Source organism: Parasteatoda tepidariorum, chromosome 5 (genome assembly GCF_043381705.1).
Source record: "Parasteatoda tepidariorum isolate YZ-2023 chromosome 5, CAS_Ptep_4.0, whole genome shotgun sequence".
NCBI classification, from domain to species: domain Eukaryota; kingdom Metazoa; phylum Arthropoda; class Arachnida; order Araneae; family Theridiidae; genus Parasteatoda; species Parasteatoda tepidariorum.
In genome coordinates this window covers 42283546-42299925 of record NC_092208.1, presented here as the reverse complement: position 1 = coordinate 42299925, position 16380 = coordinate 42283546, and the positions used below count along the sequence as shown (strand labels likewise).

Sequence of the window (16380 nt, the reverse complement as noted above, 5' to 3'; positions counted from 1 at the left end):
TTTTTGAAGTTATACTTCTTATGCGACTTCCAACAAGGTTGCGTTAAACGTTTAACGCTACATTTTTATTGGCCGGGAAATCACGTGGTAGGATCCCGTTTTCCCTCATACATTTCCATATTGTTTTGGTTCTCACTAGCATAAAAATAATAAAAGTATTGTTTTTCTATAAATAATTTTTTAGTTTGTTTCTGTACACATATAATTTAATAGGGTAGTATTTTTTATTTTCAAACTCAGTGGATAACAATTGTAAAAAATGAAGGTTATGTCAAGGTACGCCTCTTGTGAATATCAATTAGGTTTTCTCTTTTCTAATTGCCATTTATATTTCACCAAATGCAGCCATGAGGGATATTAAATTATTTATCGCAAAATCTTTATTGCCACTATCCACTGCAGGTTCACAAGCTCTGGCAGACGTTACTGGTGAAGAAATTGATTATTGTGAGCTGCCTGTGATCCTTGCAGGAGATTTTAATGTGAATTTCTCACTACCTGAAACATTATTAAACTTCCTTAAAGACAAATTTGGATTCGAAATGATAAATGGTAGGAATGATCCAACAGGGGTAACTACCATTGATGCAGTTTTTGCAAGAAATATTGAAAAAATAGAACTCAAACATTTCGTATCTTACTTTAGTTATCATAATCCCATTGTAAATGTTATATATCTGGATATTTCTCCACTCGAAAATGATAATTAAAAGATGCGATCAATTGTGAATTGTAAGCAATGTTAATAAAGTTTGTCTTAAAGAAACAATATAATTTCTCTAAAAATCAATTTCTACCCCTTCCTATTTTCATTTCCACATTACGAAGTTTCACTTCTTCCGCGCGGAGGGACTCCACGCACTATTTTTTTTNTTTTTTTTTTTTTTTTTTTTTTTTTTTTTTTTTTTTTTTTTTTTTTTTTTTTTTTTTTTTTTTTTTTTAGCAAATGTAGCAAATGTAAATTTCGCTGTATTTTTTGTAGACGGATTATAGGTTAGAGATCCATTACCATCAAGCTAATCGCAAGAGGGTTTCGTGGTTTTCCTCTCCACGTAACGCAAATGCCGGCTAGTTCCACCAAAAAGTCCCCCACGAAGACAAATTTCCGCCTATACTTGATCCAGGAGTTCCCTTGTCTTATGGATTTGGTTCAAATTACAAGATTCAGAAGTTGAACATTAGTAGTCGTAAACCCAAAAAATTGGGTCGGTTGTTCTACGACAATTATAAAAAAATAAATAAATAAAAAATAAAAAAAAAACCTTTAAAAGTAGTGGGATATCTATTTAGTTTAAAATCTATCCGAAATAAAGCTTTAATTTCCCTTTTTTTATTCACAAGACATTTTTTCCTTCTTCCGAGGATGATTTAAAAACATTGCTTGGGCCAGGTCAAGAGCAAGGTGCACATCGGCCCGTGGACCCATATATGTTTATAAGAGGACATATTGCCTAGATGTTCGCTATACATTCCTTAAGACTTAAAAATATAAATAAAAATTAAATAATAAATAATAAAAATTAAATAATAATAATAATATAAATTAAATAAAATATAAATTAAATAATAATCAAAAGAAATAAAACATACGTAATAAAATAAAACATTTTAATTTTAATTTAGGGAATTTTTCGGTCGAAATTTACCATCAGTGAAGTTTCCTTGTACTATAAATATCTCTTTCGGAAATTAGTTCCAAAATAAAAAATTGTACTCGTTTTAAGGAAAAATATATATTGGTCTGATGAGCTAACTAGTGAGCAAATGCGAAGTGATGTGTGCGTGTAGGCTAACCAGCGAAAATTTTCACTAAGATTTATATTTAAAATACATTATGCCATGGATTTAGAGAAAAAAAGCCGAGATCAGTAGGTTTAATGTGTAGCACCTAAGTTCCTAAAGACGAATGTCTGTCAAAAATGGGCTGCAAAGTGATGAATTCGGAAACAATTTTTTACTTTTCCGATTTGCACTTTGACTATATTTTATTTTATTTTATAACCGGCGCTGAACAGCTGACTCAATTTTTGGGTTTACAACTTACAATACTCAATTCCATATCCTTGTAATTTTGAACCCAATCCAGAAGACAAGGTTCCCTTGTCTTCTGGAGGATTTTTTTATAGAACTAACCCGCATTTGCTTTACACGACGAGAAAAACCACAAAACCTTCCACCGTTAGTCTAACGGCAAGGGGGATCTAACCCATGATCCGTCTTCCACTGAAGATATTTTTAAATCAACACTGTGGTGGGTGCGAGCCGTGTGCGGAGTTGGAATCGACCAGCCATTGGTAGAATTCGAAACCGGTTTACATCATTGGCCCTTTGACTATATACAGAGCAGCATTTATTTCTCCGATTTAGTCTAAATATTATTTCTGGAATCCGTAAATGTTTTTTACCCCTGCAAATTGCTTTTAAAATTTCAACACCAAGGATTAAAAGAATTGCTGCATAGGGCAACAAGAGAACCACGAAACGGTGAGTTTACCGCTGTCATTGACTGCAATTTTAATGATATAATGAACTATTTTTAATATAAAAGAAAACTAAAATTTATAAGGAACTGACATGAACTTACAGCGGAAAATGCCAGAGCTGTATGATATTCTGCCCAAGATGCAATAATGCCACCAGCGATGCAACAGAGAAAGGACCATACTAAGGAGTATATCAGTTCCTAGTATGAAATATAACAAATGTACTTTTTATATTTAATCTATAAATATTATTCTGTATACTTCAATTATGAATATAGTATTTTATTAATTATTGACCGTATCATTATCGTATGACAATTTTCCGTAAGGAGTTACGAATAAATTTACTAAAAAGCCGAATTAACTATTAATTTTAGGTAGGTATAGAATAAATACATATAAACTTTTGCTTAGTATTAATAGATTTTCATATACTAAATAACGAGGCAATCTTAAGGCCTGGTTTCTTAGGACAGGACGCCGTCAGCTGGAAATCAGCGCTAACCTCTGATTGGTCCATTTGTGAGTTTGATAGTATACGTCATCGAACGCTCATCTTGAAGTACAATTGCCGTCCAACTCAACTGCAGTTGGATTACAACGTGACGTTAACCACAGAAGCAATGGCGGACAACAGCCAACAGCACATTGAAATCAGCCAAGATTTTGATTTTGACATTAAACGTAGCTTCTTCATTAAACATATCACTCTTCATTTAGCTCAGCTATAATGTGTTTTTTCTTGGACAAAGTCATTATTTGTTCTCTAAAACTCTGGTCGACGATAACAAAATCAATACAAATTCAAAATAAATATTTGTTTACGTTATTAACGCATGTGCAATGAGAGATAATGTCTGCGTTGGACCGACTGCTCACGCTGAGTTAACAAAAAAGTATTTTTTTGGCATCAGCTCTACGTCAACTTTCCGCTGACGCCCAGATAAGGCGCTAGTTCTAAGAAACCAGGCCTTGAGCTAACAAACCAGTATTTTGTTGGCGTCAGCGGGATGTTGACGTCCCGCTGACGCCCAGATAAGGCGCTTGTCCTAAGAAACCAGACCTTTAATGGTTCGATGCGCATCCTAAACATGGTATTTAGTTAGTTCTATATTTGGATTTAAAAAAATTGTTGTTTTACGAGTTATCTATCATACTTTTTTTAAAAAATAATTTACAAAACACTCTCTGATGTAAACAAGTATTTTACAATTGATAAATTTCTTCGTTAATTAAAACAATACCGGCGCATGTGACACTACCCTAAAAATCTTCAATTAAGATTGTGATTAGTGCAATAAATAACGAAGTCACTATCTTATCTATCTATCTTATACGCCTATCTATCTTATCTATCTATCTATCACTATCTATCTTATACGCCTTTGCGTAATTGTCCAATATCCACACCACACTTCTCAAGCACGCAACCGTGAGTGGATTTTCACTGTTTTGAAATCGTTGAAAAAGACTGATGTGATGTATTATAATATTCACAGTGTTTGTCTTTACAAGTGATAATATATCTGATACAGAGTCTTTGCTCGAGGAGTCAAACCTCAGCACATACTGTGAAATGCAAACACTCTACATTTTATACCATATTACATACCGGAGATTCGTTATTCATTAGCCGATACAGCATTATGGGAGGAGTATTCTCCACGACCGGAGATTCTCTTCTTCTGTTGGCATGGCAGCCTTTTGTGGGCCAGAGCCTTCCCGAGAACTTTCCCTCATTCTGCTCTTTTCTTTGCTATTGTTCGCCAGTTAGTAATTCTTTGGATTTTAAAATCTTCTGCCACTCAGTCAAGCCATCTGATCTTAGGCTTACCTCTAACTCTAGTTCCCATTGGTTTGCATTTGAAGATCTTAAATGTCTAGGAAGATGGGTCCATTCGACAGATGTGACCCGCAAAATTTAAGCGACATATTTTGATGTATTTAATGATATCAACTTCCTCGAATAGCCTATAACAGGGGTGGCCAAGCTCCTTGATAGTCGAGTCATTTTTCAAAAAGGTATGCTAAAAAGGTACTAATTTCTTTTTTACATAAATTATATTTATTGAAAACATATAAGTAAAAATACAAAATATGTGTATTGAATTTAAACATTAAAAATTAAACACATTTATTTTACTTATCTTGATAATTCTTTAAATTTGGTGAATAGCTGGTGACAGCACTTCTCAGCAATTCTTTGAGATGCTGGTTAGTTCATACTGGTCGGTGATTATATTTCACGAATTTTAAAGTGGAATAACATGATTCACATAAGTACGTTGTTCCGAATGTTGAAATAATTCGACAAGCAGCGTTTTTTTAATTCAGGATACTTCGATTCTGGTACAAATTTCCAAAATTCAGTAATCGACGTCGACTTATTTTAATTGTAGAGCTTGATCTTCTTGCATCTCCATTAATTTTAATTCTCCACAAGCTTTTTGTGTCATAATTATATTGGAAAAGGAAAACTCACCTTGAACTGAACAACGCTGCACTTAATCTTTCATATTTGTTCTCAGTAATTTAAAAGACATTTTGAAACATATACGGAGCGATAATAATTTTTTAAAATATAATAGCACAAAAAGGAAAAGGGAACTCGGGTACATTTATCGAGAGCCAAAAATAATCCTTCAAAGAGCCGCATGTGGCTCGCGAGCCGCAGGTTGGCCACCCCTGGCCTATAAACTAGTGAAAATTATGTCGTTGTCTCCATAAGCCATCCACATTTATAACACCGAAAAATTTTCTCAAGGCTTTTCTCTCAAAATCAGCAAGCAGTGGAGATTATCTATACCCATTTAACTTGACAGTGGACCCTTTTTCGAACTGTTAGTTCATTTTCTGAAAGATCGTGCGATACTGAACCCGTTAAATAAGATTTTTAACTGAGGTATCTTAAGCTGCGTAGTAAACTCTGTGTAGATTTTTCTCATTGTATGAAGATTAAAGTGAAATCCAAGGCTTTTCTTTGACAATAACAGTATATCTTATACGCTGAAATGAAACCTTAAGCAAAAATTCTAACGTAAAAAGTGTTGATGAGCCTACCAAACGAACACTTTATCAACCGTGTAGAAATCGTGAAATCAGAATGAAGCTGGATGTGAGACTTTATAATTTTGGGTGCGTTTTCATTATTAAGCCTGACCACACGTACTTGACTCAATATGTTTATTATAACATTCTGACCAGGTGTTATCATTCAGTCAACACCTTCATGAGGAATATTCAGCTGATGAGCATAGTTTTCAATATGACAACTAAGTTCATAGAAAGAACATTAGACTAGATTTGTGAAGATAAATAAACCCTATTGCATCTCGACTGATCAGCAAAATCACCTAACTTAAAATGTGTGGAAATTGATGGAATGGCGGGCAGAACGTCGAATTCAGTATCTGTTTCTGTGACAAAACTGTGGCTTTTATTCTTCGTATTGACGTTTTGTGAAATTTTTTATGCTAGCTTTCATTTTATCCCTCGGCCAACTCTTAGGAGTCGTCTCTGCAGCTAGTGCTACGGCACTTTCTTGCAATCTAATCATACAAGACGTCTTAATAACCAACTCAACCGGCACCAGAAAGAGAAGACGGCCAAAACTCAAGTGGATGGAGATTGGCTCGAGGGTGACTTAAGACACTGCAAATCACAAGCTGAGAAATCAAAGCGTCCTAGACAGGATCATCTGAAGTCGAATTCTGAAGATGACCAATCCGTGCTGAGGCAGGAAGCTATCTAATCATACAGTCTGGTTTATCTCTTGATTGTATATTAATCTTATGGCTGGCAATTCAACTGGCCTAGTTCAATTTTGTTTCATGTAACGAAATTTTGATTCCTAATTATTTTATTAAAATTGTCCTGTCGTGTTAAACATCACACCAATTCACTTAGCAATAATTGCGTAACAATATTTTAAGTTACAAAAATTGAAGTCAGAATATCTCACATTTAAATAAAGCGTATGTTAATAATAATAAATAAAAAATTAGAACTTACAATTAGCACCCAAGGTATTGTTTTGCTTGTCACATCTGTTACGTGTATCATGTGTAAGAATCCTAAATTTAGAGCCATGACAAAACCCAGAAGCGCGACAAATTCGTAATACCTACCGGCAGGAAAATCATAGCTCTTAGTGACTACTCTCATGCATAAGTATCCAAATAAGCCGTCAGCCTAAAAAAGAATATTTAAATGAAGAACTGTTTCAAGAATATAGTCAGCAGAGACAGGTCACCCTTATAGGGCGAAATTAACAGCCACCACCGACTTCAAGACAGCTAAATATAATATTTGTCGTTTAAAAAATTGTCTCCCAGTTGCCACTCGATCACTTTATTAGGAAGAAAATACTTGCATGCATTTTATTATTATTTTCAATAAATATGGAATTATTATGAATATTCTACGGCTATTTCTCTCTCTCTCTCTCTCTTTTTTTTTCTTTGGATTTTTCGAAATGAACTACATTGCGAGAAAGGCTTCAACATTTTTCTTAATCATTTAAAATTTAAAATTTTTTTTTTCAAAAGCGGTGACTGTTAAAAATGTTATATTTGGTTACTGACCAGTAGCGAAATTTTCTATTTTTGTCCAATGCACATCCCTATAACTTCGGAATTATTGACTGAATTTTAATTCTTTAATAAGTAATGGCAATAATATCTCGAAGAAAAGTCTTAGCAATTAATTGCAATCATGGCGGAATATGCTTATTTTTGACGCAAAAACGCTCTTTTTTCTGAAGAAATATAGCTTCTTTATCAACAAATTTGGATTTATAACACCCAAACTGGAAAGGTAGACAAAGTTTTAAAAATGTGACCTTTACAGTTTACGCACTATGAAGTTTGTAGTTATAATGCTATTGTAATGTATCATTAAATTAAAATAATTCTTTCGCAGAAAGTGATAAACCCTTCGGCCTAAAAGCAAATTTCTCATTAAATGAGGAATTAAGATGAAAAATTTTTTTTTTTGGAATTAATTTGAGAATAATGAATACATTTCTGAATTGTGAGGTATAAAAACGATTATTTAATTCGGAAATTTCATATTTTTGTAAGCCCAAATCTAATTTTTCCTGATATCTTAATGATAAAAAGTACATTAAAGCTGATTTTGAAAATTTATAAAGTGAATAATGGTAAAGAAATGTTAAAATGTTAATTAAAAAGCTCCTTCTTGTAAAATTCTTCAGATAAGATTTCGGTATGCAGTTCATTGGAATATTCTGTTCTTTTTTGACATAGTCATGTAAGAATAAATTCTACAAAAACAAAAATCAATATTACATTATTAGCATACAGAGCGCAAAAAGAAGAAATAAATAAATATATGGACCACCCTAAAAACCTTTTCATCTAATGATCGGATTTTCATGTCCTAGGACTCAATCTTAATGGTTCGATTGGGTAACCTCAAATATGTTAATTAATTAGCACAAAAGTTATTTTGACATACGAAATCAGGCACAAAAACGTACTTTCTCTGAATAAACATACCATTTTTTTCGACTGATTCGGATTTTTGGCCCTCAAAATATAGGGGGTTGCCACAATCTAGAATTTATAGTCCCAATAGTTTGGTCAGGAGAACGGCTTAAAGTTTGGATCCATTAACGTTAATTTTACCTTTCACATATTTCGCCTTGTCTCGAAAACTTTTTAAGCAAATCGAGAAAGTTTGCACACAATTACAAAATTTATTTATCCAAAGATATTTCCATGCAAAAAATAACTTTTAGTAAACATTCATTACATTTTATAATAATATTTTATTTATTAATAAATGAAAAAAAATTTAATTGTAAGGTAGGAATTTTTTTACATCATTTTAAAGAACGATATTTCAAATGGCAAAATACGAAATTTGAGCAAAATCGATTGAAAAATCCGAAGTTTAAAGAAGACGCCTTTTTAAAATTAGATTTCTCAGTAAGTATATGCAAGAAATTTCCATTCGCTTAAAAAGTTCACGAAATATGGGAAATTAGCAAAAAGTTTAACATTACGGAGTCCAAACCTTGGTCTCCTAATCAAACTATTGAAACCATATTTAATAAGATATACCCAACCATATTTAAACCATATCATAAATCATATTTTGTGACTTATTTTTTAAGGGTCAAAAATCCGAATTTGTCTAAAAAAATATGTTTATTCAGAGAAGGTACGTTTTTGTGTCTGATTTCTTAATTTTAAATATCTTCTGGAATAATTAATTAGCATATTTGAAGTCACCCCATGGAACCATTAAGACTGAGACCCCTAGAACGCAAAGATCCCATCATTAGATCAAAAGTTATTTAGGGTAGTCCGTTTTTTATTTTGAGCACTGTACGAAAACCACCTAAACCAGAAAAAAACTACAGACGGACCTTTATTTAGCGAAGTCGCTAATTCCCGATAGTAAGTTCGTTATATAAAAAATTCGTTAAAAAGAAAATCACTTTTTGAAACACTTAAACAACACAAAACAGGTTTTAAATTCATAAGCACTAGACATAATTGAAATAGTAATTGTAAAAAATATAATATATTAAAATAGCAATTATCTTTAAATAATCAAAATAGCAATTATCTTTAAATAATTAAAATAGCAATTATCTTTAAATAATTAAAATAGCAATTGTCTTTATCTTGTAAACTAGTATTTACTGTTTATTTTACAAAGCTTAGCCATAAAAAAAATATGCATGGAAAGCAAGAATAGAATAAAACATTAACCAGTGTTACATTTATCATGCTACATACATTTTCAACTAAAACAAAACTTCATTTATGTATAAAATTACAGCTGCATTTATTATAAAAGTAATTTTAGAAAATACATCACCACATGCGTTCTTAGTTATAAAATCCGACAAAAACCAAATCCGAACAGAATCCACATAAAAAGGGATTCTAAATCAGGGCAAAAGGAAATTAAAACCAAACAAAAAAGGAAAGGGATTGTACTGCTTTCTCTAAAAGCTAAAGTGGCTTCGAAAATCAATTCAAGGTCATTTCCCTCATAAAAGCGTTAACAAGAAATGTTCTTAAATATTTTGGAAAATAGGGAAAGTGGATCTTAGAGAAAAGTTCGCTAAATAGAAAATTCATTTCGCTATTTGGAAATTATTTTACGAAGCAATTTCCAAAATGTTCTTGGTTCCTTGAAGAAAAAAAATCGCAAAATAGAGAAATTCGCAAATTGGAAGTTCGTTAAATAGACGTCCGACTGTTATTATGCGAAACCTGACTGCTATGAAAATTGTGTATGATTTAAAATGACTTTCAAAGTATTGACTTAGTTTTCTTGTTGATAAATACACTAAGTTAAGAAATAGGATACATTATTTTACAACATTTCGATTCAAAATTTATATAACTGAGTTTGATCTAACACTTTTGCAAGCTAGTGGATATATCATCTTTGTCTTCATTTGTATAATGATAAAAATATATATATATACTAACAGCTTGTAAAATTTTCAACATGCCAGAAGGTGTACGGAGGTAGGTAAGATCAAAAAACATTTTTGGAGTATGATGGTGATCAGCATTCGAATCATTCGCAATATGTCCAGTTGGAGTTAGCATATTCATTTTCTTCCTGGAAGGAAAAAAAAACATTCAAAGATCAAGTTCGCTCAACATCAGGAGGTAATATTAAGTTAAGCTAGTTTAAACATTCAATACAAGGTTTCCATGGATCGGAAAAATAAAAAAGTTGAAATTAATGCATTTTTAACTACTGAAAGGGGAAAGTGTTGGTATTTAGGTAGATATTTTATTTACGTTTCACTAGAGCTGCACAATGAGCTATTGGCGATGAGCTCAAAACATCACTGAGGATGATCAGAAGACATACCATTACAATTTTGACTCCCTGCTAAGCTCCTCGATACTGTGCACCCTCCGATACGACGCACCCTAGGTCACTATACGCTGGCTGATCAAAGTGATCAACTATCTGCTTTCTGACTGCAGCCAGTGATGTTTCAGTTCAATGCTGTACTAAGAACCGTATCTTTACAATCAGTCAGCCCACTGCGGGACGAAAGGGAAAAAGAAATAATTTAAAGGTGGCAGTATGTCTGGGTTCGAATAAGAAAGTTCTAGAAATAGTTTCGTAAACTAAACGGGAAGCTCTACCTAATTAAAGGGGAGAGGGTAGGAAAGCATTATTCGCTTTGAGAAAAGTACCTGACCTTTTTCTGCTTTCTTTTTTCTGGGTCCTTGAAGTATTGTAATCATGCATAGACGATGTTTTAATCAATTTATCCAAAAGAAAGATTCCAAGGAAAATACTTTCTCAACACATGATTTCTGTAGAAAGGCAGGAGGATACCCGTTTGGGAGGATTGAGTGAGACATGCTCTGTTGGCAACGATTGGAATCGAACCAAGGACAGATGGTGAGTTAGGAAGGTCGGGGTCAGAAATCTGGAGTAGTGAGCTGTGGTGGCTCAGGGAATAGAGTGTTCACCTCCTAATGAGAGGACCGGGTTCGAATCCCACCGATGACTGGTTGATACGAATTGTGCTCCCGACATGCCCCAACCACAGTGGTAAAGTAAAATATCCTCTGTGATAAACGGATCATGAGTTAGAATCTCATTGCCGTTGAACCAACCTGGGGAGATTTACGTGGTTTTCCTCTACGTGTAACAAAATTGCGGGTTAGTTCCATAAAAAAGTCCACGAAAGGAAGTTTGCCCAAATGCGTGATTTTGCAGTAGCCTTGTCATCTGAGTTAGATTTAAACTTACAAGGTTACGGAGTTAAACATTGATAATCGTAAACTCAAAATTGGGTCGGCTGCTCAACGCTGGTAATAAAACGTGAAAGAGTGTGCGAAAAATGATCTTTTGGTGCTGCTTGGAGTTCATTATTGAGTCCTCTAGCCACCATGGAAAAGGGTGTACAAGACCGATCAGGATTAAAATAATAGCTAATTTCTATAAATAATAGCCGGTTTAACTGGCATAATAGCCTGGGAGCTGTTCTCCGATCCAGCGGCCTCTAACGACCAGCTCTTTAGTTTATTTCTTAATTTTTAAGAAAAAAATTTTTTTCTCGGCTTTTTTTAGTTTGGGTAAAAAAAAATTGAAATAAATAAAAGCTTGCCTTATAACTGGAACCAGGTATCCACAGTTGGGAAAATAGGAATCTAATTGCTTTTGCAGGAGTTTCTCGCACAATTATAAAATTAATTTAGTTAAAAAAAGGTCCATGCAAAAAATAATTGTTAAGGTTTTTTTTTAGTCATTTTTTTATTATTCTATTTAAAGGGTCTAAAATATATTGAATAGTAAGATATTCACTTTTTACACCAGTTTACATTATGTAATTTTGAATGACAAAATACAAAATTTGAGCTAAATCGTTTAAATAGTTCTGAATTATAAAATTTCAAAATAGCCATATTTCTAAAATTCTATTTCTCAAGAACTATTCGACCAATTACATTCAAATTTTGTTATTTTTCATTTAAAATTACATAGTTTGACTGAATGTAAACATTTACATACATTAGAAATTAATATTTTTTTCCCCTTATAAAATAAAATGTTAAAAAATTATAAGAAAAATTATTTAAAAATATTTTTTACAAGTAAAAATTTTTGGATTAACGAATTTAATAATTGAGTTCAAAAATTTGTTGATTCGCTGTACAACTTCCTGAAATATGAGTAATTGAGCAAAAAGTAATATGAACATTAAGGACCCAAATTTTCGACTATCCTACTGCCGAACCTATTGGGAGAACATTTTTCAGATTGCGGATACCCTCCCCCCCCCAATTTTAATGGTCATATATCCAATTCCGTTGAAAAAGGGTATATTTATTCAGAAAAAGTATGTTTTTGCGTCTGTTTTTGTAACTTTATATTTTTTACAAATTAATTACCATATTTGAGGTTATCATTTTAACCAATGAAGATTGATACTTATTTTGTAAAAATCTGATCATTAGAAAAAAAGTTATCTAAAATAATGATACTTGCTTGACCGAGTGGTATAACCCACAAACTGTAGCATGATGGTAGCGGGTCCGAAACTCGCCGTAACCTTGGTCGATAGAAGAAGATACATATCTTCTTATTATCTTTCTCTGACTTTTGCTATCTGTGCTTCTTTCACTTGAGAAAAGCTTGTAAGCTGTAATGTAATTGAGCACACAAAAGGGGATATCTTTTTTTTTAAAATTTATTTTGAGCACTGTACCTAGCTATTTAGCTCATTTAACTTATTTAATGGTGCTGGTAATCAGGTATAATAATTGAGAATTATAAATAATCACCGGATTAATCACTTTTACCGTATCATAACCACATGTTACGATAAAATTTCAGATGTTCTTTTTTTCTATTGGACATTCGATAACATATAAGATTATTTCACAAAAATATACCTTGATTTAATTTAAAAATGTCTTTCTTTTTCGTTTTACATTCAATTAGTTTACTTCTTCCTCATTAGAAAGTATAACACACATCTTGGTGGTTTTATGGGAGCACTAATTTACTTCGTGTTTAAATTAGTCTTTACTTTTGATACGTACCGTTTACTTCACAATTTTTTCCCATTCTTTAAAAAAGAAAGCAATAAAAATTTATTATTATTTCTCATTTTATTGCAACTATCAAGATAATATCAAAAAATACTAAAAAATGAAGTTGAATGAACATTGATTCATTATTTGTTTCAATTTGCATAAAATATATTACTTCAAATTTAAAAAAACAAACGCAGAAAATTATGACTTATTCGGTTTTATTTTTTTAAATTCCACATTCAATTACGGCGAATGAAACTGCGAGATTATTAACCAAAATCAGTTTTAAAACAGTTTTTAATTTTAGCTTTATTTAATAGCTTAACAAATTTTTAAAACTGCAAAACATTAAACGGTCAGAATTAAAAAAAAAAAAAAAAAAAAAAAAAGTCATATATCATGTAAATATTATGAACTTAAATTAATATTGGTTTGTACGTCGGTATTGGCAATTTTCAAATTCAATTACGGCAAATGAACTGAAGCAACGAAATTAGTAAACAAAATCAGTTTTAAAAGCCTTTAATTTTAACTTTATTTAAAAATTTGATAAATTTTTAAGACTGCAGAACTTTAAGACATCAAAGTTATTTTTTAAAAGTTAAAAAATATAAATCATGGAAATGTTATTAACTCAAAAAATTAATATTGATTGTTTGGTTTTATTTCTTCTGATTTCACATTTAATTACGGCGAATGAGCTGAAACAAACTACGAGATGATTAAGCGAAATCGGTTGCAAAACAGTTTGCAATTTCTGCTTTATTTAATAGTTTGACATATTTTAAAACTATCAAACTTTAGGAGGTTAAAATTATTTTTTAAAAGTTAAAAAATATAAATCATCCAATTATTACAAAATGTCAAACTCAAAACGTCATGACTTATTCGGTTTTATTTTTTCAAATTCCACATTCAATTACGGCGAATGAGCTGAAATAAACTACGAGATTATTAACCGAAATCAGTTTTAAATAATTAAATAATTTTATAATTAAATAATTTTATAATTAAATAATTTTTAATTAAATAGTTTTTAATTTCAGCTTTATTTAATAGTTTAACAAGTTTTTAAAACTGCAGAACATTAAATGGTCAGAATATTTCTTTAAAAAAAATATCATTTAAATGTTATTGACTTAAATTAATATTTGTTTGCACTCTGGTATTGGCATTTCTTAAATTTTCAAACTCAATTACGCAAATGAACTGAAGCAACGAGATTAGCAAACAAAATCAGTTTTGAACAATGAACCGAAACAAACAATGAAATTAGTAAGGAAAAACAGCATTAAAAGTTTTTATTTTCAGCTTTATTTAAAAATTTGACAAATTTTTAAAATTGTAAAACACTTATAAGTAAAACTGATTTTAAATAGCTAAAAAAATATCATTTAAATATTATTAACTTCAAAAATTTATATTTCAATTATTTGCTCTGTTTTATTGGATAGAATTTCAAACTCAATTAAGATGAATGAAACGAAACAAACAATGAAATTAGTAAGGAAAAACAGCATTAAAAGTTTTTAATTTCAGCTTTATTTAAAAATTTGACAAATTTTTAAAATTGTAAACCACTTAAAAGTAAAACTGATTTTAAATAGCTAATAAAATATCATTTAAATATTATTAACTTCAAAAATTTACATTTCAATTATTTGCTCTGTTTTATTACCGGTAATCTCAAACTGAATTATGGCGAATAGGCTAAGACAAACAATTAGATTAATAAACAATGACCAACAATGCAAGATATACTAAAAAGTTTGACAAATATTTAAGACTTCAGAACTTTAAAAAGTCAGAATTATTTTTAAAAGTTAAAACAAGAAAAAACATATATCAATAAAATGTAATTAACCACAAAGATCAATATTGATTTGTACGGTTTTATTGCTGGAACTTTCAAATTCAATTACGGCAAATGAGCTGAAATAAACAGCGATATTAGTAAACAAATACAAGTTTTAAAAGTTTTTAATTTCAGCTTTATTTAATAATTTTGAAAAAATTTTAAAATAGTAAAATTAAATAATTTTAAATTGCTCAAAAAAATCATTTAAATATTTTTAGCTTCAAAAATTCATATTTTAATGATTTGTTCTATTTTATTGCCTGAAATTTCAAACTAAATTACGGCGAATAAGCTAATACAAATAGGGAACCATGCCAGATGCATTAAAAAATAAATATACCTTAAACACGCACTCAAAGCCTATAGTTATTGCTCTTTATCCTGCGTAAACATTAGCATCCAACCTTTGGGAATAAACGACACCACGCAGACTAATTCTATACTGTCTCTATAGTGACGATGCTGGATTGAAGTACTATTTACGAATTATCGATCCATCTATCGCAGTTCCCCCGCAGAACAAAAATAAATTTCGATCGAGTAACAGGTGAATGTGTTTATTTTTTTTTAAAGAACAAGTAAAAATATTTTTAGAGATTTTAATTTATATGTTTAATATTTCATTTTATATTTTATAACCGTCGTTGAACAGTCTACCCAATTTTTGGGCTTACGACTGCTAATGTTGAACTCTATAGCCTTGTAATTTTGAACCCAATCCGGAAGACAAGGTAACTCCTAGATCAAGCATTGGGAGAAATTTGACTTCGATGGAACTAATTCGCAGTTTCATTGCTTGGAGAGGAAAACCACGAAAACTTCCCATGGTTAGCTTGACTGCAAGGGGACTAAGCCATGCTCGATCTACCACTGAGGATATTTTACATCAGCACTGGGTCCATGCAAGCCGGATGCGACATTCGTATCGACCAGACATAGCTGGGACTCGAACCCGGTTCACCTCATTGGAAGGCGAACGCTCTATCCCCACGAATTTGGCGAATTCAGGTCAAAGCAAACGAGATTGGAAGCTTTCGAACTAGCTTGATTGCAAATGGAACTAGAAGTGTAATGCAGTAATTTTGAACCCTATCCAGATGACAAGGGAACTCCTGAAACAAGTATTGGGAGAAATTTGCCTTCGTGGAGGACTTTTTGATGGAACTAACTCGCATTTGCGTTACGTGGAAAGGAAGAGCACGAGAACCTCCTATGATTAGCCTGACGGCAAGGTGACTCAAACCCATGATCCGTCTACCACTGAGGATATTTCATGTCAGCACTGCGGTCGGTGCAAGCCGGATGCGGAATTCGTATCGCCGAACTATCGATGGGATTCGAACCCGGTTTACCTCATAGGAAGGCGAACGCTCTATCACAAGAGTCATCGCGGAAGAGTATTTTTAGAGTTACAACCAAAGATGTGGAGTCGGTAATTAAAATGTTCAACTCCGGTTTTTCCAAATGCCTGGAGTTACGC

General features: G+C 31.8%; 1 protein-coding gene across 1 annotated transcript in view; it reads right to left on the bottom strand.

Annotated features, from left to right (window-relative positions):
* The window catches only part of LOC107437496 (CKLF-like MARVEL transmembrane domain-containing protein 7), a 22330-nt gene extending 6922 nt beyond the window's left edge, over positions 1 to 15408 (bottom strand). The window contains exons 1-4 of the mRNA XM_016049514.3: positions 15241 to 15408; positions 9959 to 10094; positions 6495 to 6674; positions 2585 to 2683 (exon numbers count right to left, since the gene is read on the bottom strand). Of these exons, the coding sequence (XP_015905000.2) occupies positions 2585 to 2683; positions 6495 to 6674; positions 9959 to 10087 (408 nt within the window). The 5' untranslated portion in view covers positions 10088 to 10094; positions 15241 to 15408. The remainder of the gene's footprint in view (positions 1 to 2584; positions 2684 to 6494; positions 6675 to 9958; positions 10095 to 15240) is intronic.
* Between the last annotated feature and the right edge of the window lie 972 nt (positions 15409 to 16380).